The sequence below is a fragment of the Chionomys nivalis genome, chromosome 8 (genome assembly GCF_950005125.1).
Source record: "Chionomys nivalis chromosome 8, mChiNiv1.1, whole genome shotgun sequence".
Taxonomy (NCBI): Eukaryota; Metazoa; Chordata; class Mammalia; order Rodentia; family Cricetidae; genus Chionomys; species Chionomys nivalis.
Genome location: NC_080093.1, coordinates 26,931,090 through 26,952,328, shown reverse-complemented (window position 1 = coordinate 26,952,328; position 21,239 = coordinate 26,931,090). Strand labels below are relative to the sequence as shown.

At 44.7% G+C, this 21,239-nt stretch overlaps 1 protein-coding gene across 2 annotated transcripts in view; it reads right to left on the bottom strand.

Moving 5' to 3' along the window:
* Asah2 (N-acylsphingosine amidohydrolase 2) overlaps positions 1-21,239 on the bottom strand; it is a 58,357-nt gene that overhangs the window by 36,173 nt on the left and 945 nt on the right. For both annotated transcript variants that reach the window (XM_057779284.1, XM_057779285.1), the window contains exons 2-6: positions 18,593-18,798; positions 14,727-14,876; positions 6,667-6,843; positions 4,936-5,063; positions 3,535-3,612 (exon numbers count right to left, since the gene is read on the bottom strand). In XM_057779284.1, coding sequence (XP_057635267.1) covers positions 3,535-3,612; positions 4,936-5,063; positions 6,667-6,843; positions 14,727-14,876; positions 18,593-18,798 — 739 coding nt within the window. The remainder of the gene's footprint in view (positions 1-3,534; positions 3,613-4,935; positions 5,064-6,666; positions 6,844-14,726; positions 14,877-18,592; positions 18,799-21,239) is intronic.

Here is a 21,239-nt window from a genome sequence, read left to right as displayed (position 1 = left end):
GGAAGTGGACAGGGTAGAAAAGAGGGAGCCACGGAGAACAGAGAGTCAGGCACAGTGACTTACACAGTCACAGTCGTAGAAGGCCATATATAATATTTACACAAACATACCGTGTCTCTGAGTCCTAGAAAGCCACATGGTTCGGGCATTGCCACACAATGGACTTTGCTAGATTCCTACACAAATTATTCCAAGGATTTTCACACATCAGTACTCTCATTGTTTCTAAAATGTTCCTTCAAAGGCCACCCTTCAGGGTCCCTTTTGGCAAGAACTAATGGATTTGCAAGATACAAAATAGAAGGCAAGGGAGAAACTTCTCACAGGGAGGGAAGGGAGGAAGAATAAGGGACTAGGAAAGAAAAGGGGTGGCATAGCAGAGGGGCTAGGGAAAAGAAGAGAGGGAGGGAGGGAGGGAGGGAGGGAGAGGGAGGGGGAGGGAGGGAGGGAGAGGGAGGGGGAGGGGGGGAGGGAGGGAGGGGGGAGGAGAGAAAGGAGAGAGCACTCTACTGCACAAAGGGAAGGAAGGCAAGCTCGAGCCTGCTCCTTTTGTATTTTTCCTGAGGGAAGACGTCCAAGTTTTCTGAGCTGCCACTCCCAGCCATGTTCAAAGGGACGTGTGTGTCAGGAAGGGCTGGTCCTTTCCCTCTCCAGAACTGGCACTCCCGGCTATCTGCTCTGCCCTTGTAAGGCTGTCTCATTTGGTTTAGAAGAAAGAGACATGGTTTTCCTTTCTTCCCTCACAGGTTCTGACATCAGGATTTCTTAACTCTCTGTCCTATTTCCTGCCCTGAATGACAGACAGATGTGACTTCCAGAATCCATCAAGTGGATCTTATGTATGCCGCACAGCTTCTGTCTCACTTCATGGTTCAGAACACCCCAGACATGCTTCTTTGTCCGGAGGAAAATCACTTAGTGCTTTTGCTTGGTGGTGGGGGCGGGGACTAGGAAATAATGTTTCCATGGACCAACCAGAGCAATGGAGGCTGACAGATACAGAATATGGTGTGGCTTATGGACCAGTTTGACTCCTATAACTTCATTTCCTTGCTCAAGTCCCGCCTCTTTATAACTCTTCAAGTCCTGGCTCCTGATCTCACAGTAAAATACTTGAATGAACAATTTTCTTGGCCTTAACCCCAAATTTCTCCTGGCTTTGTTGCTATTTTAGTTTTGTTTTGTTTTTAGTTTGGCTTTTAGAGATAAGGTCTCAATATGTAGACTGGACTGGACTGGAACTTTGGACTGCTTTCCTGAGTGCTGAGATGAGCTGTATGCACCACGACACTGGACAAGATAAAAAATCTTTACTTTATATCTAATCTGTGACTCTGTCTCATAGGCCCTGCCCCTTTGTCCTCTGGTCTCTAGACACCAGATATCCTATCAGTTGTGCAAATGGAACAGCCTGTGCCTCTCCATGGATACTAAATATTTCTCTCATCCCCGTTTTGTCATTAATAATCAGTTTTCAGTACCACTACTACTTCCTCCGGGAAATATTCTCCTATCTTTCTGGCAGGGTCAAATTCCCTTAGGAAAGCCTCATACCTATTCCTTTCTAAACATGTAAGCCAGCTAGGATTAATTATACAATTCCTAGCATCTAGCCCAATCATTTTATGTGTATTTTATGCTACTAAAAGGCCTTCTGTTTCCATCAGTGGGCTGAAGATCCTATAACAATAGTGGCTCATGTCTATCTTGTATTATTTTTAATGTATTCAAAGAACAGTTATCACTATGTGGCAAGAGGCAGGAATCAATAGCAAGTTACTGTAGGATGTCAAGCATAGCAGAATGAGAAGCTTTGCTAAGATCTTGACAGTTGACTCTGGGACTTCCAGATCTGCAATATGGTGACTTAGAAAGCATCACAGAACATCTTGGCCCTAAAACTAGGTGTTTCGATTGCCTGATACCATTGCTGAATGATTCAAAGCTAGTAAGAAGCAATCATAAGAGACTTCAATTGTTCAGACTAGAGCTAAATCAAAAGAATAAAGGTGAGGCCCCATGCCCACCAATTGTGGTCTACTCCGAAAAACTAATTAGAAGTGTATGTTCTGGTGCCGATCTTCTCCTAAATAGTTCATACTAATGTAGTCTACAACTTGAGCTTGAAGCTCAATTCCCTTTGTCACCCTGTCCTGGACACACACTGTAACCCAACTCACTGTTTTTCAAGTCTTCCTGAGAAATCCTTAACTCCTTCCAAGTTCAGTTCAAGAAACGCTCTTGAAACAACTCAGTACCATATACCCCAATGCCTCGCAGCATTAATGAACACAATACATGATGTGGGAATGATTTCTTTCTAATCTGTTGCTTTCATTGGTTAATTAATAAAGAAACTGCCTAGGCCCATTTGATAGGCCAACCCTTAGGTGGGTGGAGTAAACAGAACAGAATGCTGGGAGAAAGAAGCTGAGTTAGTGAGTCGCCATGATTCTCACTTTAACCCATAGTAAGCTTGGGATAAGACAGTCACATAATGGATCTCTAAAGTCACATAGCTGAGAATATGACAGCCCAGAGGTAACCCAAGATACTTTACTGTAGCACCAAGCATTCCCAGAAACTTTCTGAGGGCATTTTTATAGCTCTTAAGTCCGAAGGTCAAAGTGTTTAGACCAATGCTAGACCACCTACTCAATTCCTAGATCAGTTCAACTGCAGTGAGTGAAATGGCATATGAACACAAACGCCTTCTCTTTGAAGAACGCTAGGCCTATGCTTTCCTGCATAATGTCCCTTTCACAAAACCATGTCAAAATCTGGGCTAAGCTGCAGTTTTGCCTCTTTTCCAGCCTTGGGTGATGTCAGCTCAGCTTCTGTCCCTGGGGGGGGGGGGGCGGGCATTGTCCTGTATTAAATTTTATCCTTTTAGGAAAATACATCACAGAAGTTCGCATGTTAGATCTTGAGAAAGTGAGAAACAGTAACATTTACTGTGTTACTAGCCATGGTAGCACACACCAGCACTCAGGTTGAGACAAGAGGATGGCTATTTCATGACCAACCTGGGCTTCACAGGAAGACAAAGCCAGTCTGAACTATGGAATAAAATCTTGTCTCAGAACCTTAAAGCCTAGGGGTGCAGCTTTGTGGTAGAGCAAGCCTAATATGCATAAGACCCTGGGCTCCGTCTCCATCCAGCACCATGAAAATCAAAGCAAAACAACTCTACTTGGTCTTTATATCATGAGACAGGTACATATATGCTGAGATTACCACTAAAATCCCTCACTTGAGTCATTTTTCTTTTGATTAATTTATAAGCAGTGTGGTTAGCACTTAGAGGCTAAGAACCATGCCCAAGTTCTCATGGCTGAATCCATCCATATGTGCTTGATGCCAAGCCTGGATTTCTATCCATACAACTAATTCTCAGCGCTTAATGCTCATCAAGTGTCTTTTTATTCTCCCTGTAATTATGAAAAGACATTCATATAGGGAGGGAGAGAGGGAGGGAAGGGAATGAGGGAAGGAAGAAGAGAGGGAGAGTGGGAAAGAAAGAGGATGGATTACCTGATAAGGCCCAAGTCTTCTCCATTCAAATCTACCATTTTCAAGATTACCATTTCCTTGTCTGTGTCTGAAGAATACCTGTCAGCCAAATAAAGAAACTTGGTCAGTGTTTGTTAGAAACTGACCCTAAGCTCCTACTGACAACAGATGCAGACACAAAAGCTAACAAAATAGGGGTTGGGGAGATGGCTCCATGGATAAGGGCATTGGCCAGGTAAGTCTGAAGACTTGAAATTGGTCTCTGGAACTCATAAAAAAGAAAGAAGAGAACAAGCTCCCAGAAGGTATCCTCTGGCTACCTTATGCGTGCTGTGGTATAAGTTCTTTCAACACACATATGTACACATGTGCATGCGCACACACACACATACATACACACTAATAAAAATAAATAAATAAAATTTAATGCCTCTTCGTGAACTCCAGAGTAAAGAGCGGTCAGCCCTACACTGCAGCCATGATCTCATTCCTCAGCTAAATAAGTAGTTTACAGTTATGATCAGTGGTAGGGGCATTAGATCAACTAACTGAAGCTAAAATACATTTTTACACCATATGCATAGTATTATATAATGTGGATGTGTCTCTTACAAACAGAATTTATGTTTGAAATGTCTACTAATACCAACTTTCAATAGAATTTCTTCAGAAGGACACAGAGATTGCCAACGAAGGTCAGTCAAGACCTGAAACTTCAGAATTCTCCATCTTTTCAAGGAAAATCAGATTATAACTTCTAAAAATAAGTAGCCTTGGCAACTAGACCGATATAATCTGTCAAGCAGCCGAGGTAGAACTGAGATATCACTGTAAGCTGCCACAGTACCCACGCATCTCTTCTCATCCTTCACAAGCCTGGCTCATCACTGTAAAAGCACAGAGTCCTCACATCCGCTGGCTGCTCCGTTTAGTTACGATGTGTCCTATCTGGCTCTTTCTCTCAGATTCTCTCACCTTCCCTGTTCAGGTCAGGTAGACCAGGGTGATGCATCTGGACAACACATAATAAAATAAGATGGAATAAGCCCTGCTCATTGATGATGTGCTCTACACATTGGAATCTCCATTTTATAGACGGAGCAACCGAGACCCAACAAAGAGGGTGAGAAGTCTCCAAAGGCAGTACAGTAGAAAACCGTAACTCCCTGCAGGGTCACAGTCTCGCAAGCCTCCACAGGGTTTCCCATGGACAACAATGTGTGGAGATGGTGGAAAGAATCCATGTCTGTCTCTACATTTATTTCTTGCTTCTTCTTGCCTGAGACAAACATGTTAAAGTTATCTTCTTTATTACTCCTCTGGGATCCCACTACACCCTAGAACTTACCAGCTCTGCCCTTAGATTTTGTTGCTGTTCAGTGAAAAACACACAGTTACACTGTCTGGATGATTCCCACTGACCTCGCTCTCTCTGACGGTGGGTTCTGAAGGTAAGAAGAGGGGCTTCGGTTGATCTGCACATTAGCAACGTTTCCTTTGTTGATAAAGATTTTGCCTGGTTTAAGATTTGTGTGTGCTATCTCAATGCTCTGAAAGTTCAAAAAATAAAGGAATAAAGAGTTGTGAGTTCATGCATCTTTGTGGAGATGATGAGCAAGGCCAACAGAAGATGTCGCCGACACCCTCCATTGTTTCTTATGTGCCCCCAGTGTAGGGAAAGGCTGGAGACTCACGGGGCGAGCATCATTCTGGAGGGAAGGGAAGTGATGGGTAAGGATGTTTGGTACTTATAAGCCACACCCCACAAGAGTTTCATCTCTTGGGCTCTGTGGTCTGCTAGGTCATGAAAAATTTGATAATTTTAGGGCCAAAATGGGAGACTTGACTTCTACCACTCTGGAACAAAATGTATTCAATTTTCCCCTTGATCTCATCATCCTCTTTGTTTTCAATCATCTTTAACTGGGAGCCATGAAGGGACATTTTTTATCACAACTTAGTATATATTAACTTACACACACTAAAACAAAAGTTCTCAAAACAAACTATACTCTCATAAGGTGTGTAGCATGTAGTTCCCAATCTACTTTCCTGGGATCTTTTATAATTAATATTTCTTACAAACCATGACATTTATTTTATAAACCTTTAACACATTACTAAACACAGTATAGAAATATTGTAAAGGAAAGCCTGTCTTTGTCAGCTGAATCTCTGCATGTGGGGTTAATTTTGTAGAGGAAAAAGAGAGAGAGAGAGAGAGAGAGAGAGAGACTAAATTTGAAAGGCAAAAAGAAAGAAAGAAAAGAGAGAGAGAGAAAGGAGAGAGAGAGAGGAGAGAGAGAGAGAGAGAGAGAGAGAGAGAGAGAGAGAGAGAGAGAGAGAGAGAACACTGATAGAATCTCACACAAGAAATGATAAGCTTGAAGACAACTAGGGAGGAAGGAGTAAAGAGCCCAGGTCAGGAATGGGAGAGGAATTGGGGGTGGGGGGCTGATGAAGGATGGGAGTAAGCAAAGGGAAGGAGACAAAAGGAACCGAATAGGGTCATGCAAGAGTGAGCGTCAATCAGTGCCCGAAAAGCTACTCCTGAAGGATTAGGAAATGAACTGCTAAAGGATATTTCTTTGCATCAATACGATACCCAATGGCCAAAGGGTAATCCTACCTTTTTGTTTTTGTTAATTCTGTGTACTAACACAAACCACGACAATTCCTATGCTGTTTAACTTACAGAAAGTAGTATATTACCTGCACCAGTTTCTCTAGCCACAAGGGATGTCGGGAGGACAAAGTCCCAACTTGCTTAGCATGTGGACTTTCTGCATACTGGCCCCCACCCCACAGCACCTCCTTTCCCTCCTTATAAAAACCCTGTCACAGCTGAGTCCCTAAGGTGTTCTCTCTCCTTTTGGGGGAGGAGATTATAGCATCCTCCTCTCCATTGATCTATCATTTCCTGAATATTAGTTTCAGAGCTCTAAAGAGACAGGTCTGCCTCAGGTGTCATTGGGAAAGAGGAAGAAAGGCAGACACCAAAAGTGAACTCAGACCCCAATCCTCCAGGGAATTTCTCTGTGTCACACTAAACCAGTTCCGAAACATCCTTGCAAATGGTGAACTGCAGCCGGTACAGTTCCGAAACATCCTTGCAAATGGTGAACTGCAGCCGGTAGGGAGCTCTTCACCTACCTTAACAATGCCAGACACCAGGTACTGAAAGGTTCGATTGCTGAAGCCTTCACTGGCTAGTATATAGAGCGTGTATTGGAAATATCCTGCTGGACCTGAGTGTGTGTGAGTGCCACTCAGGATAACGTTGTCTCTTCGATACAGGGAGCCATATTTACTCTGTAGCCTCTTCAGGACCTTGAACGAAAGCAAAACATAGAACTAAGAAGAATCCATGGCATCTCAGCAGGAAAGTGGGTTCTGAAGAGCTCAAGCACAGGTCTGCCCCACCCACTTCCTTTTCGAGTGGCCCCTCCCTCCACATTGCTTATCGTAGTAACAAGTGCAATGATGCCAACAGATGCCAACATTTTGCAGGGGCCTGCAATGTGCTAGTATAGCATTGGCTAGACATTTTATGTGCATTATATTATTTAAAATATTCATAGCAACCCCCAAAGCAGTTATTATCAATCTTATTTTTCAGCTGAGAACACTGATATACAAAAGTTAATTTTCCCACTAATCTAAGGAGTAACAGAGATCAAACTCCAGGTCTAAGACTTTGAAATACAACTCTCATCTATTTCTCTTTCAAAATCTAGCATTTCTCACAGACAGAAATACATTGTTTTAACCGTGAAGGTGTTTTCTTATAATGAAAGAGAAAGCCAAAAATAATTATGTGCTGTTATGCCGCACAGTGATGAACTCCGTGCAGGAAAACATTGCAGGGCAAGGGAAATGGTGAGGGGTAAAGAGGGGTCTCCCTAAAGAGCGGCTCTGTTTGCCAAGTGTTTAAATGAAAGAAAAGAAGCTGCTTGTGCCAGGAAAAGCATCCCAGACTCAGCAAAGGCCTCGCAGCCTCGCTTTGCAAGATAGCGAATCCTCTGTTCTTTGACACAGACTATTGCACTTGTTGGTCTACAGCAAACCACCTTCTGCGTGTGAGGTCACCCCAGGAATCTAGCAGAGGACTTACATAGGAAGGAACCATCCTGTCAGCACTAACATGTGAGATATATGAGTGAGAAGCCCCCCATTTCCTGCGTCTAAACAAACAGACACCGATTGCAGCCAAACCAGCTGGGTACTGCTTTGAGCCACTAGGTTTCTGAATTTCTTTGTTTAGCAGTAGATAAAGGAACTTTAGCAAATGTTCACTACATTAGTCAGTCAATGAACACACATATATGTATACGTAAACACACATACATCAGGAAAACACAGAAAAAAATGGTAATATGATATTGACCATGATTCTGTTTAATCACCTACCACCTGACAGTCGCTATTACTGTTACTTCTCAGTGGCACATCATTACAATGACACCATAAAAGTGTCAGTCACTGCCGGGTTGCCTCCCCAGCCTTAACCGGAAAGGAGGTGCCTAGTCTTGCTGCAACTTGATTTCCCATGGCTTGTTGTAATAAGAGCGGCAGGGCTGCGTCCCTGGCACCCAGCCGCCCGCATGGCTAGCTTATGCCCCGAAATAATTACACGGAAACTGTATTCTTTTAATCACTGCCTGGCCCATTAGTTCCAGCCTCTTATTGGCTAGCTCTTACATATTGATCTAACCCATTTCTAATATTCTGTGTAGTACCACGAGCTGGCTTACCAGGAAAGATCTTAACCTGCGTCTGTCTAGAGTGGGAGAATCATGGCGACTCACTACTCGGCTTCTTTCTCCCAGCATTCTGTCTGTTTACTCCACCCACCTAAGGGTTGGCCAATCAAATGGGCCAAGGCAGTTTCTTTATTAGTTAACCAATGACCTTCCTCCATCAATGGCTGGCTGATATACATGGAAGGCCTGCACTTTGGAAGGAGAGGGAGAAGGAAGGAATGGAGCAGAAGTAGGGGATGGAGAAGGGAGCAGAGGGAAGGACTGGAAAGAGAGTGGGGGGGAACTGGTTGGGCCAGGGGAAAAAGTCATTATTGTTTAATTCATAATAAAATATTTTAAACAGAGGGAATAATAAATTTTTTAAAGTATCAATCACAAAGCACCAACTAGCGGCGCCTCTCAAGAACTAGTGCAATCCAGTTTCAGCACACCATTGGTCTAACAGGGGAGGAGTGTGTGCACTGTGATGCATTTAATCTGTAGAGATAACAATTTACTGTCTTCTTCCTTAACTAAAGCATTCTATCAGCCTTGCTCCCATTTGTGGTCATTAAAGGAAAACAGAAGGCCATGTGAAGTATTTTGCCTCATTAGCCTATCCATACCCCCAAGGTTACCATATATGATGACTGCTTAACCATCAATTTGACACAAATTAGAATTACCAGAATAGGGGGCTAGAGAGATGGCTCAGTGACTAAGAGCACCAGCAACTCTTGCAGAGGGCCCTGGTTCCATTCTCAGCACCCCCATGACTGCTTATAACAGTCTATAACTCCAGTTTCAGGAGAGCTTGTGTCCTCTTCTGGCCTCTTTAGGTACTGTGCATATATATTTCCATATATACAGATAAACACTCACTCATATAAAATAAAATAAATAAACCTAAAGAAGAAGAAATAATTGCCAGAGAGCCTCAACCAAGGAATTTTCTTAATTGCCTTTATTTATATGGGAAGACCTACACCAAATGTGAGCAGGGCCTTTGGGTAGCAGCCCAGACAAGGAAATGTTTCCACCTTTTTCTCTCATTGCTGAATTAATTTACCCTGTTTGCTGCTGCTCCAGAGTCCTCTGCTGGTGTTAGAAACCAGTGTTCCCAGGCTTTCATCACTGATTGAGGATCAGTAGCTCTCCCAGAACCTTACAAGACCTCAGTGCCAGATGGAGACTGCTGAGACACCCAGAAACTATCAGTCTCTCTCATGTGAGTCAGTTACTGTGGAGCTGGCTACTCCCTCTGCAGAGGCTCCCTGCCTCAACGGCCCGGTGATCACCAGGTTCTCAGTCTCTGGGCTGTGAGACAATTGTTGTTACGGTTTCAAAGGAAGGTGATTTAATAAAATACATTTTTTAAAAAAATATTTTCCAATCTATCAGTTCTTTTCCTCTAGAGAACCCTAACCATGCCGCATTCACATAAGCAATACCGTGGAAAGAAAATGACAAGCTATAACTAGCAACCCTCTGACAAAGTAGCCTTCGGCTCCATCCCAGCAAGTTTCTGTCTCTTTTGTTTGACTTTGACGCTAGTAGCAAGGCCTCATCCCTCCCCTATGAACCTAGTAACTACCACAGTCATTGAGAAAACAAAATCTGTCAGAAAGAATCAGTGACTGGACCCACCATGGAGCTGGATTAAAACCAAAGACTGTTGTTCTCACAGTTCTCCACTAGGACAAGAAAGTGGGGGAAAACACAGAGTGAAAGTCAAGTTTAAAGCACCCCCTCCATTTATCTCATCCCTAATAAACTCTAACTTAGAATTAAATACACTTGTTCATGCTGAGTCAAGTCTGAGCTCTTAAGAAAGATAGAAATATGAATGTTGGATTGCTGAACAATGAACAGCTCACAGTCACCTTAAAGCACAGCCTCTGGCAGAGACTGAAGGGAAAGAGCTGAATACTGATATGCTAGCCATGCCTGCAAGTAACTCCTACAGACAATCATGGTCCACTTTCAAGAAAGGAAAGCTGCATTTACCCGGAACAAAGCAGTTACAGTCCTGTTTACTGCTCACTTCTTTGTCTTCCCTTTCTGTTCCATCCTGCTGCGAATGCTCTTGGGAACAGGAGCAGAAGAGGGAGAAGGGCGTTCTGTCTCCTGGCCCGCCACACCGCTTACAGATTGTCCCTATCCTCATTCCACTCTGGAAATGTCTTCAGTCTTAGAGCCGAGAAAGAGACTTGACTAAAACCCTGCATCATAAATACGCTTAAGGCACGTACTTAGCTGCTTTTATTTTTCTTCTACCTTTCCTTGGACCGGATTGTGAAAATTAAGTGGGCTGGTATTAAAGGCCTTCCCCCAGGCCTCAGATTACAGGGAGAGTGAAAACAGAAAGCCGTGGTTAAACCGAAGCCACTATTGACCTAAGAGCACCTAGATCACACCCATCACCTCCCTGCATTCCTCTCTGCATCTCCAGTGTCTGTCTTTTTCTCAGGACTCTGCCAAAGACGGCAACCATAGACATCTTGGATTTCTCAGAAGAGCAGAGTGGTGCAAGGCTAATGAGCTCAGCCTGTGTAATGAGCACAAGGAGGCCTAAGTTTGGACCCTAGCTCTGACAATTCCTTGCCACATAACCTTGGATAAGTTATTCTATCCTCTGCAACTTGGTTTCTCTCTTACTAATCCCATAATAATAGCACCTCTCTCAAAGAGTTGGAGGGTTGCTAATTCTTATGGATTATTCTAACAGTATCTGGCTTTCCATGATCACTAGGTTGTCGTTCCCTGTGTTGACATTAGAACCCGGGTTTCCAGGCTTCCGTCATTGACTGAGGACTAGTCGCTCTCCCAGAACCTTACAGGACTTCAGTGACAGATTGAGGCTGCGTAGACACCCAGAAACTACCAAGTTCCCAGTCTCTCAGGTATGAGACAGCTTATTGTGGGACTGGCTACTCCCAAGGCCGAGGCTCCCTGCATCAAGGATCGGGCGATCACCAGGTTCTCCCTCTTGGCTGCGAAATAGTTGTTGTCACAGCTTCAACTGACTTACCATGAGTTCTAGTTAGTGTTTATGCCCACAGGTCATGGTATTTATCTTGTCCTAGAACCTTGTAGTCTCACTGTCATCCCATTGGATGAAGACTAGTTTCGTGTGATACAGAGGAAATTGCCAGGAAGAGGCTGACAACCCCTCCCAAAACCCTAACTTTCCTTTCAGCCACCTAACACCTTCTAAAACTCTGTAAATACTTTCTGTTTGACTGACCTAGTGTAACTATTGTTTTCCTACCTAAATTCTCACCAATTGAGTCTCCATGTTAAAGACTCTACTATTCTGTGACTTCCTCTCTAGTTCCCCTTTATTCCAGTACAAAGGAAGCATCACTGTTTAATTAAGCACCCTGTATAAAACTGTGTTGATATTACTCCACCCAAACATTCCCTAAGATTCCACATTACCCACATAATTAAAATCAATCTAGGATCCCAAGCTCCCTGTAGCTACAACCAATGCCCCATCTAGGCACATACATGACTCCATATTTTCTATGGATTTCTTCTGTTCCCTCCAATGACATCTGTATCCCTCCTTTACAACTCTTTGTTTATTCTGTCCCTTGCATTTGGAATCTCACTATTATAGTTTGTTTTCTGTTGCTGTGATAAAAATCAAAAGCAATTTGTGAAGGAGGAAATGGTTTATTTTAGCTTAACGTTGCACTCCATTGTGAAGAGAAGGTAGAAGAAGAACTCAAGGCAGGAACCTAACGGCAGGAAGAGAAGCAGAGGCCATGGAGGAACACTGCTCACTGGTTTGCTTCCCCCTCCCCGATGACTTACTTGGCCTACTCTTTTTATATAACCCAGAACCATCTGTTCAGGTGTGGAGCTATCCATCATAGGCTGCTCCCTGTCCACATCAATCATTAATCTAGAAAATGCTCCCCACAAACTTGAGGACCAATAAGATGGAGACGATTTTTCAATTCACATAAACCTCTTTCCAAATAAGCCAAGCTTGTGTACAACTGACGAAAATCTAAGCAACATGCTTGCTCTGTACTTTAGCCATTTAGAATTCTGCTCAGTCAAGTATTACTCCTACCAAAACTTTCCTGGCTCTCATTTCCATATCTTTTTGTCTCCTGTAATAGTCTTGAAAGACTGTACATCCATAAATTCTTTCATAGCACCTCCTTCAAAGAGTGAAGTCTATCTGATCATGGCAGCAAGACTCTATAATCCCAGAACTTGGAAGTTTGGGGCAGGAGGTAGCAAGAATGAGCTAAATAGTCTTTTTTTTTTCAAAACAGGGTTTTTCTATGTAGCTTTGGCTGTCCTAGAACTCACTTTGCAGACCAGGCTGGCCTCAAACTCACAGAGATCTACCTACCTCTGCCTCCCACATCCTGGAATTAAAGGTGTGCACCACCACTGCCCATCAAATTGAATAGTCTTAAGCAACATAGTGAGACTCTGCCCCAAAACTAAACAAACCACAGTACTAAAGCTGAATTTCCTAACTCTAAGCTTGGATGGACTTGATTAATATACAGAACAGTAGGATAATTGTGTGTAACTTCTGGAAACAGGTCAGAAAATCACTGTTCCATCCACCCTGCAAGAATTCATGAGGATTGGAGTGGAGACCTGAAGCTTCCTGCCAACAAACACATTAATGAACCACCTTGCACATAGATCTTGCTCCTCAGTCAAGCCTTCAATGTAGCTCTTCTTTGACGTCCTCATAATTGCAAGAGAACCAAGCCAGAACCATGTAGCTAAGCTTGTCCTGAATTCCAGTTCCACAGAGCAAGTGAGATAGTAAATATTTATCATTTTAGGCCACTGTATTACGTGGAAATAGATAATTACTAGAGAACTATACTCCAGTGATTCATGCTTACCTGTATGCTTCTGTGAGTCTTTCCTCCTAAGACTCAACTAGATGGTGGCCATGTAGGGGGCATGGATTGTGACTTCTTTAGTTGTGTCCTTTAGTTGCAAGCACTAGCAAAATACTTTAAAGAAAGTGGGTGATTGGAGCACTTTTCTCTCTAAAAGAATGATGCCTTTCTTAGTTGAATAGAGTATTTGCATGGTGTACAGAAATCCCTGTGCTCAATCCCAAGCACCACAGAAACCACAAGTAATCCCGGTATGCAGAGGATGTAGAGGCAGAAAAATCATAAGTTTAAAGTTATCCTTAGCTATACTGTGACTTTATGGCCCTCACAGTCTACAAGAGACACTGTCTGAGAGAAAGGGTCTGGGGTTAATGTCTCTTTTGAGAATGAAGTTTTTTCATAACCCAGCTCTAGCATTTGCTAAGAACTGCCTTAATTTTGGAAGGTGACTCCTCTCCTCTAAGATTCTGTCTGGGGATAATAGCAGAGCCAGCTCAGGGATGTATTGTTCATGTAGGAGGGAGGAAAATACTTAACTCCCTCCTCCTGTCTACACATGGGAGAGGCTCCCACTACACTCCCAATAGTGACAACACCATACGCTACCTTCGGGCTGTGTCATCACTAACCCCTCCACACAGCACAGCAGCAAAGCTTTCAACAAGAGAGAATGACAGAACATCAGCCTACATGACTGATCCCTGGTCACTTCTCTGGTCGGCCTTACACCTCTCTCCCTCTTTCTCATGCTGGTGAGTCTGCACACACTCCCAGGTCACAGTCACCACCAGATCTGAGCCTACATAGAAAGTAACTCTGGATCAGGCCTTGAAAACTGGTTAGGAGTCTGGCAAGGGGCCTATGGCTGCATTGGATTTCTCCCTCCTTCCCCTCCTGCCTGGGGTCCTCTCTCTTCCTTCTTCCTCTTTCTCTGCTCCTTAAGGCCTCAAGCAACTCAGGACCCTTTTTGTGCCTCTCTGCTCACCTCAACTGTCTACACAGATAAATATCAATCTCTATATTCAGAGGAGGAGGGATCAAATTCTGTCACGTTCTACAGTAGTGTAAGGATGAAGATTCTTTAAACAACCAAAGCAATTTTCCAACTCATCTTACAATAACCAGACTAACAAAACAGCCCCTTCATGTGACCATCAACCATTTCATTCCATTACCAGTTCATGGTCAACCTCCTTGCAAAGCTTAATTTCAGTCCTCAACTGATTCCTTACACGAATCCTCAATCGTGCGCGAACTAGAGAAGGAGGTGAGTGACCAGGCGGTGCTCTGGGGTGTCTGACAAGGACGACTACGTGAGAATTCGTGTGAAAGGGAGTGGTATATAGCAAGCTTTCAGAGAACATTTGCATTCTTAACAATGAGGAGCCATTTTGGAAAGAAACACTTAGAGTTCAATAACAAAGGGCATCTGCCTGTGTAATTGTCTTCCAGGCTGTCGAGACCTTACATCGAAGACAGGAGATACTCTTTAGCTGAGAAGGCAAGTCTGTGGAGTTCCCACTATGGGCATTCACAGACCATCCCCTGCCCCCACCCCCCACCCTGCCATTTCATCTCTTACCTCCAGCCTGAGTCGTTGGGAAATCATACATAGTTCAACACTGACAAATGCCATCCGATTTGACCCATCTGAATCGGCCAAGATGAAAGCACGGCTGTACAGCCTGGTGAGGAGGCCCTGTGCGTTCTGGCCGCTTTTGCCATAGCCCATCTAAAAGGAGAGAAAGTCATTGAGCTTCTCTAGGAGGCAGGCGCAGTAATACCAGGAGAGACTGCTCAGACACACAAAGAGAAAATCATCGCAACTTTGTGGTTCAGTGAGACCGCGTGTGTGTGTGTGTGTGTGTGTGTGTGTGTGTTCCCAAAAAGAGCAAAGAAGACAAAATCGAGATAGAGTACTGATCAGACTGTCAGTCCTTCTCTCTGAGGAGTGAGCATGTGGCTGCACCTTCGGGAGCCTTTCCAAGCCTTTGATGAGATGCTTTTCTGCTAAGGTCTTAGAAGAAAGGAACTGTTTTCCCTCCCCCCACCTTCACTCAGCTTTTTACCGGTTCATCATTCTCTAGACTAAGCCAAGTAAGACTGTGCACTCTGCGACCCTTCTCTTGCCATCCATTAGGACTAAACCCAAGTCTTCCAATGGCTACCTCTACCCTTCACCTTCCCATTCATAAGAGTGTTCAGTTAGGGTTGATAGTTCAAGGTTACTATTCCGAACAGACTGCTGGGCATAATCCATAGCGCATAAAGAGTATTTGGTAGAAGGGAGCAAATTCCAGCAGACCACTTCCTGCTCTTGTTTCCTGGGCAAGCAGCGAGGTGAGTGGGTATTTCCACCATTGGTATGCTGCAGACGACAGGCTGCCTCTGAGTCACGGAAGCGCTTGATGCTGGCCCTTTCTCAATTTACAGTTTTAGCTGTCTTTGTCTATGCTGACATAGCGACCCTTGCCTTTAATTCCAACACTGAGAGGGCAAAAGCAGGTGAATCTTCACGAGTTCAAGGTCAGCCTGGTCTATGTGGTGAGGTCCAGGCCAGCTAAAGTTTATTTAGCAAAGCATTGTCTCAAAATAATAAATAAATATAAAAACAAAAACAAACAAGCAAAAAAACAAAATCTGCATTTGTCTACCCTTTAAAAGTGGGAGATTTCCAATCTCAAATTTTCAGAGATCTTCTGGCTTCTCACCCCAAAACTACCAAATAGGAAAGGTCAGAATGTATGGATCCACTCACAAAAAAAATCATCAGTTGACTTTAAAAAGGACTTGTAGGATGGACACAGATAGTACTCCCTCAAACCCCAGACTTTAGGGTCTGCGGGGATGCTCTATACCCAGTGCCGGAGGTACCATCATACCAAGTGCTGCCAGAGGTCTCTAGGCCTGGGCATGGCAAAGAGAAAAGGCAACAACTCCATGCCATCCCTTATGGCTAGTATGGGCAGTGTTTAGTCAAGTCCACCAGTGACCCAATCAAGAGCCCTGATGTTGGGCAGTTGGTCACCACTGTGCTGAGAGAGTACAAGGCGGGGGAGCTGCAGCAGGACCATGGACTCAGGAATGGTCCTTGGTAGCAGCCCAGGTCAGGTTGTCACCATCACCCAAGGTGAATGAGTGCAGGCTATCCAGCTGCTGCCCCCCACAGCAGTGAAACACCCCAACAAACACGACCACACATGGTGATCCCTACCACAGGCCCTTGCAGGGCCCCCAGTGATGACAGAAGCCACAGACATCAACACATGCCCACTGGGCTGTGCCAGGGCCTGAGAACAAGAGCTGGCCCTTGATTACAGCCCAGGCCGAGGAATCTCCATGGACTTGGGTGGTCAGCTGGCCATTCCCATCAGGCCATTCCTCACCACCCTCACCTCTCCAGATCTGCCTCTCCCCAGCCCACAAGCCCCCCTGTGGCATCAAGACCAAAGGCCGTGTCTGGTTCCATGGCCCAGTTACAGCTATGGGCTGTAGTGATGCCCATAGCTTGTGTTATCACTGGGGTCATTGGTACCATGCTGTGTTGAGTCGGCCCCACCCTTCACTGGCCCTGGTATCACCTGCCCCTTGATGGGTATTGTCATAGATAAGCCCCACCCTTCAGGGGAGAACTCAACTCCACACTTGGGAAAGATGACCTCACCCCTCACCTGGGAATCACACTAGAGTTGACCCCATGGACTGGGGCACAGATGAGTCAATCCTGAGGGTGTAAGGGCAGGAGAACTGACCCAGCTCCCCGCTAGTCTGCCATGTGATGGCATGGGTGAGGCAAAGATGCCCTTCCATCCTCTGCCCATTGCTACCTGTGGCAGGTGAAAGGGCTGGCCCTGGGGTCACAAGAGTAGGACAGCTAGCCCTGATCCTCATCGACTACAGTGCCGGAGAAAGCAGCCTCTGCTTCCCGTCCAGGTCCAGACAGTACACTAAAGCTGACCCTCCTCCACGCTTTGCTACCTGCGGCAAGAGAGAGAGCTAACCCAGGGCCATGAGAAGGAAAGAACTAGCCCTGTCCGACACAAGCCATGGCATCCAGCAAAGTGAGTTCTGTGCTCTGCCTGGGTAGCACACTACAGCTTACCCTGTTGTTTGGGATCCCAAGTGAGCCAGCTCTGAGGGCGTGAGAGCAGGAGAGCTGATCCCACCCCCACCTCATGTGGCCCCTACAGCAAACAGGAGAGAGGACCCTGTGCCTTGCCTGGCCCTGGTGATATGAGTGAGGGCGACTGCTGTGGGATTATGCTCTTGTGCACTGTAAAGATTTGTCACTTGTACTAGCTTTATATAATACTGATTGGCCAGTAGCCAGACAGGAAGTATAGGTGGGGCAACCAGACTAGGACAATGGGAAGAGGAAAGGCAAAGAGTCAGTTACCTACCAGATGCAGAGGAAGCAAAATTAGAATGCCTTACTGAGAAAGGGTACCAAGCCACGTGGTTAAACATAGACAAGAATTGTGGGTGAATTTAAGTCATAAGAGCTTGTTAGTAATAAGCCTGAGCAATAGGCCAAACAGTATATAATTAATATAAGCCTCTGTGTGTTTGGGGGGGGGGGACTGAATGGCTACAGGACTGGGTGGAACAGAAACTTCCATCTACAGGGGACTCAGATCTGACAGCCCGAGAGCAGGAGAACTGCATTGAATAAGTCAGCTTGGGCAGTGCTAGAGAGCTCATGCAGGTAGTGACAATGACAGAAAGCTAGAGCTGACCAACCCAGCCACCACCCAGGCCCAGAACCAGTGCTATGAGTTGGCCCACCCCAGCATCCACTGAATCTATGAACTGTTGGAGCATGTGAAGGGGATGAACCTACAGATCCCAAACATCAGCATCTCCGTGACACAGGACAACAACAGGGTCTCCAAAAGGAGCCCCAGTGAGAGCCCATTATTGGTGGAGTAAAGCAACCAGGGGACTTTAGCCAGACCAGTGACTTGTGGTAATGAACACTTGCAAGTAAGGATGAAGAGACTAAAGGGTAAACTGTGTGTCTCAAGAGGCCACACTACACCTTCAGTAAGATTCCTCCTTCTTGGTTGTTTTGTTTTGTTTTGTTTTGTTTTGTTTGCTTTAGTTTTAGTTCTTTGTTTTGAGTTTTGGTTTTTCTTTTAAATTTGACTTTGTTTTGTGGAGAGGTTGCAAGGGCAGAAGGCAGATGCGAGGGGACAGGGAGACAAGTGGGCTCTGAATGTATGATGTGAAATTCACAGAGAATCAATACAAGTAAAAAAAAAAAAAGACTTGTGATTGAATTTTAAAAACCGGTTTTTCTTATAAGATAGTATTCTTAGTGCTAGACAGCAGCTATGTCAACACAAAAGCTAGAAACGATTACATGATAATCAGAAAAGAAGGATAGCACATAATAAAATAAAATTGCTTGTTTCGTGCCCTATTTAAGGAGCCCAGACATTTACTTACCAAATTGATATCTGATACTTGTCCTGTGCAGTCTGCTCGCCCAGCACCAATGTAGTAGCCACTGAAGTTCTGAGGTGGAGGAGGGTCTGAGATGTGTGTGATTGGAGAGGTCTGGGTGGCTGGAGGAGGGTCTGAAATGTGTGTGATCGGAGAGGTCTGGGTGGCTGTGGGGCCCTGGGTGGTTGAAGACCCATGATTTCCGGAGTCTAAAAACAGAACAGGACATTTGAGAAACAACACTTTATCGCACTGATGCCCTGGCCGTGATTAGAAGGCAGAGTTTTGAGTTTTCAAGGATGGCGTTTACTATTGTCTCTCATTTTTAGTTTTCTTTGGCTTTGAGTTGGTCCACTCATTTCTTAGGACCGTGTCTCATTATGGAATTCAAGTTGGCTTTGAACCCAAAGATCTTCCAGTCTTTGCCTTCTATATGCTGGGATTGTAGCTGTGTGCCACCATGCCCACGGTAATGCATTTGCCTATCTATAAAATCGAAAGTGAGACCTGGGAGCCTGTGTGAAATCATAAGTCAAAGCATCGTCTTGCTCCTGGACTGGTGATGTTTCAGAAAAAGCAAGGCCTTGGCAAACACTCTCCAACTTCAACTTCTCCCCAGCATTTCCTTGTCGCCCGTCTTGTCCCTCCCTTTCCTACTTTCCTACCCTACTCAAGCCGATCATGTAGAAGTGACTGCTGCTAAGCCTCCTAAATCCAAGCGCTGGGTTGGACTTCTTTTTGCACTCTCTCCAGACTTCCCACTGCTCCCCTCTCCATCAAACGCTGTCCACCACTCCCTTCCGAGCTGATCCATCTCCTTCATTCCTGCCTCTAGCCCAGTTCCTCATCAAAGATGTCATCCAAATGTCACTGCCCTGCTTTGGTCCTTAGCCTGCTTAGGCCTTTCATTAATGCAATTGAGTCATTGCATACTTGGTGACATAATTCTACCTCAATGTCATTTTTCTAATACATGTGTGTATGCATTAATGCACACATATTCCATACCGAATGTGTGTGTCTATAACATATAAACACATAGGAATATCAGGGGATGCAAAATGATATAGAGATTAAAAAGCAAGTGCCAGACACAAACTTCTTGCTTTGAAATTTAATTCTCCCAGTTATTGGTGGAACAAATAACCTAATCTAATTCCCTCTGACTTTCTCACCTATAGTAAGAGCTTAAGGTGCTTCCTGGTGCAGTTTTGTGCAGCAACCATGTGAAGACACATTAAAGCTAGAGCGCTGCTACTCTCTTGCTTTGGTTTTCTTTCCAGTTGGGAATGTTGTACATCTAGACCTTTGCTCATTAGTCTTTCTACTGCTGGACAGTAGCCAGGAGTAGTCATAGCATTAAATGTTATTGTCATAGGCACTGGCACTCAGAACAACTTGGAGACTGATATCTGGCTTCTTCCAAGATTCCAGAACTTTGGAATGAAAATTTTAGAGACCAACAACTCCAACTGTAACCAACCTGGCAGTGGTGAAGATATTCCTAAGGGACACTTGCCTGTCCTCCTAGCTATTAGCTACTTCAACAATGGACGGCAAGTCATCGGAATGTCCCCAGAAATTTCATGCTCCAGAGAGGAAAAGGGTGGGAACATGGTGCCAGCCAGGGGTGGGGCAGGAGCTTATCTGCTAGAACAAGATCTCCCATTGTCCTGACAACTTGTCAGAACACCTTGCAAGACAGGACAAACTGAGACGGGATGTGTAACCAAGCAGCTCCACATACCACTTTCCTTGTGTTTAAATTAACCCTCATGCTAGGGAACTTGGGGTGGAAGGGTCATTGACCCTCTGGGTTCCTCTTCCCACTGTTACCGTATTGAATAAATCTTTTTATGCTCGTCAGTATGACTTTGTCTTTTTAATTGGCCCATTATGGACGAATAACCAAGCATAGCTTGATAGGGTTTCCAGGGCCCAGGCTCCCACCCTCACAACTCTGGTGATATAATCGCCTCAAGTTTATAAATAAGAACCTCGACACTTGGAGAAGCGACAAACTGAGACTTCATGGCGAACATGTGATGAATCTGGTGCCCACACCACCTCAGATGAGGCTTTGATATTCGTGCAACTGTATCTCGGGGCTACAAACACACGTGTCTCCTGCACAGCCTCAGATGTTGCAGGGAGAGAAGCATGACTTTTGCTTTTGCTGCACCGCCACCAACATCGAAATGTGATACAAGCTAAGGCCAAGCCTCATATGGAAGGCAAGCTCTTTGCATTCTTCGTGTTTCAATGTGTAAAATGGCATCAACGTGAGAACTTTATAAGAATTTTGTGAAAATAGATGAAAAAAATTATATGGAATTCTTATTAAACTGCACCACCAAACCACAGCGTGTGCACACGCACATGCGCGCGCACACACACACACACACACACACATACACACAAACCAAGAAAAGTGAAGCCATTTTGAGAATATGCTGTGGCTTCTAATAACCCCGGAGTCTCCTTTTCACTAATTTTAGGAACCATGTTTACTGAGCAATGGTAAGACTTGGGATGATTTCATTTCTAGTTGTCCAGGAGTCTGCTTTGCCTACCACTGCAACAGAGAACCCTACTCTTTTGTGTTTGCAGAGAATCTGCAGTGCCAAGACGTGGTAAGGAGGACACTGCA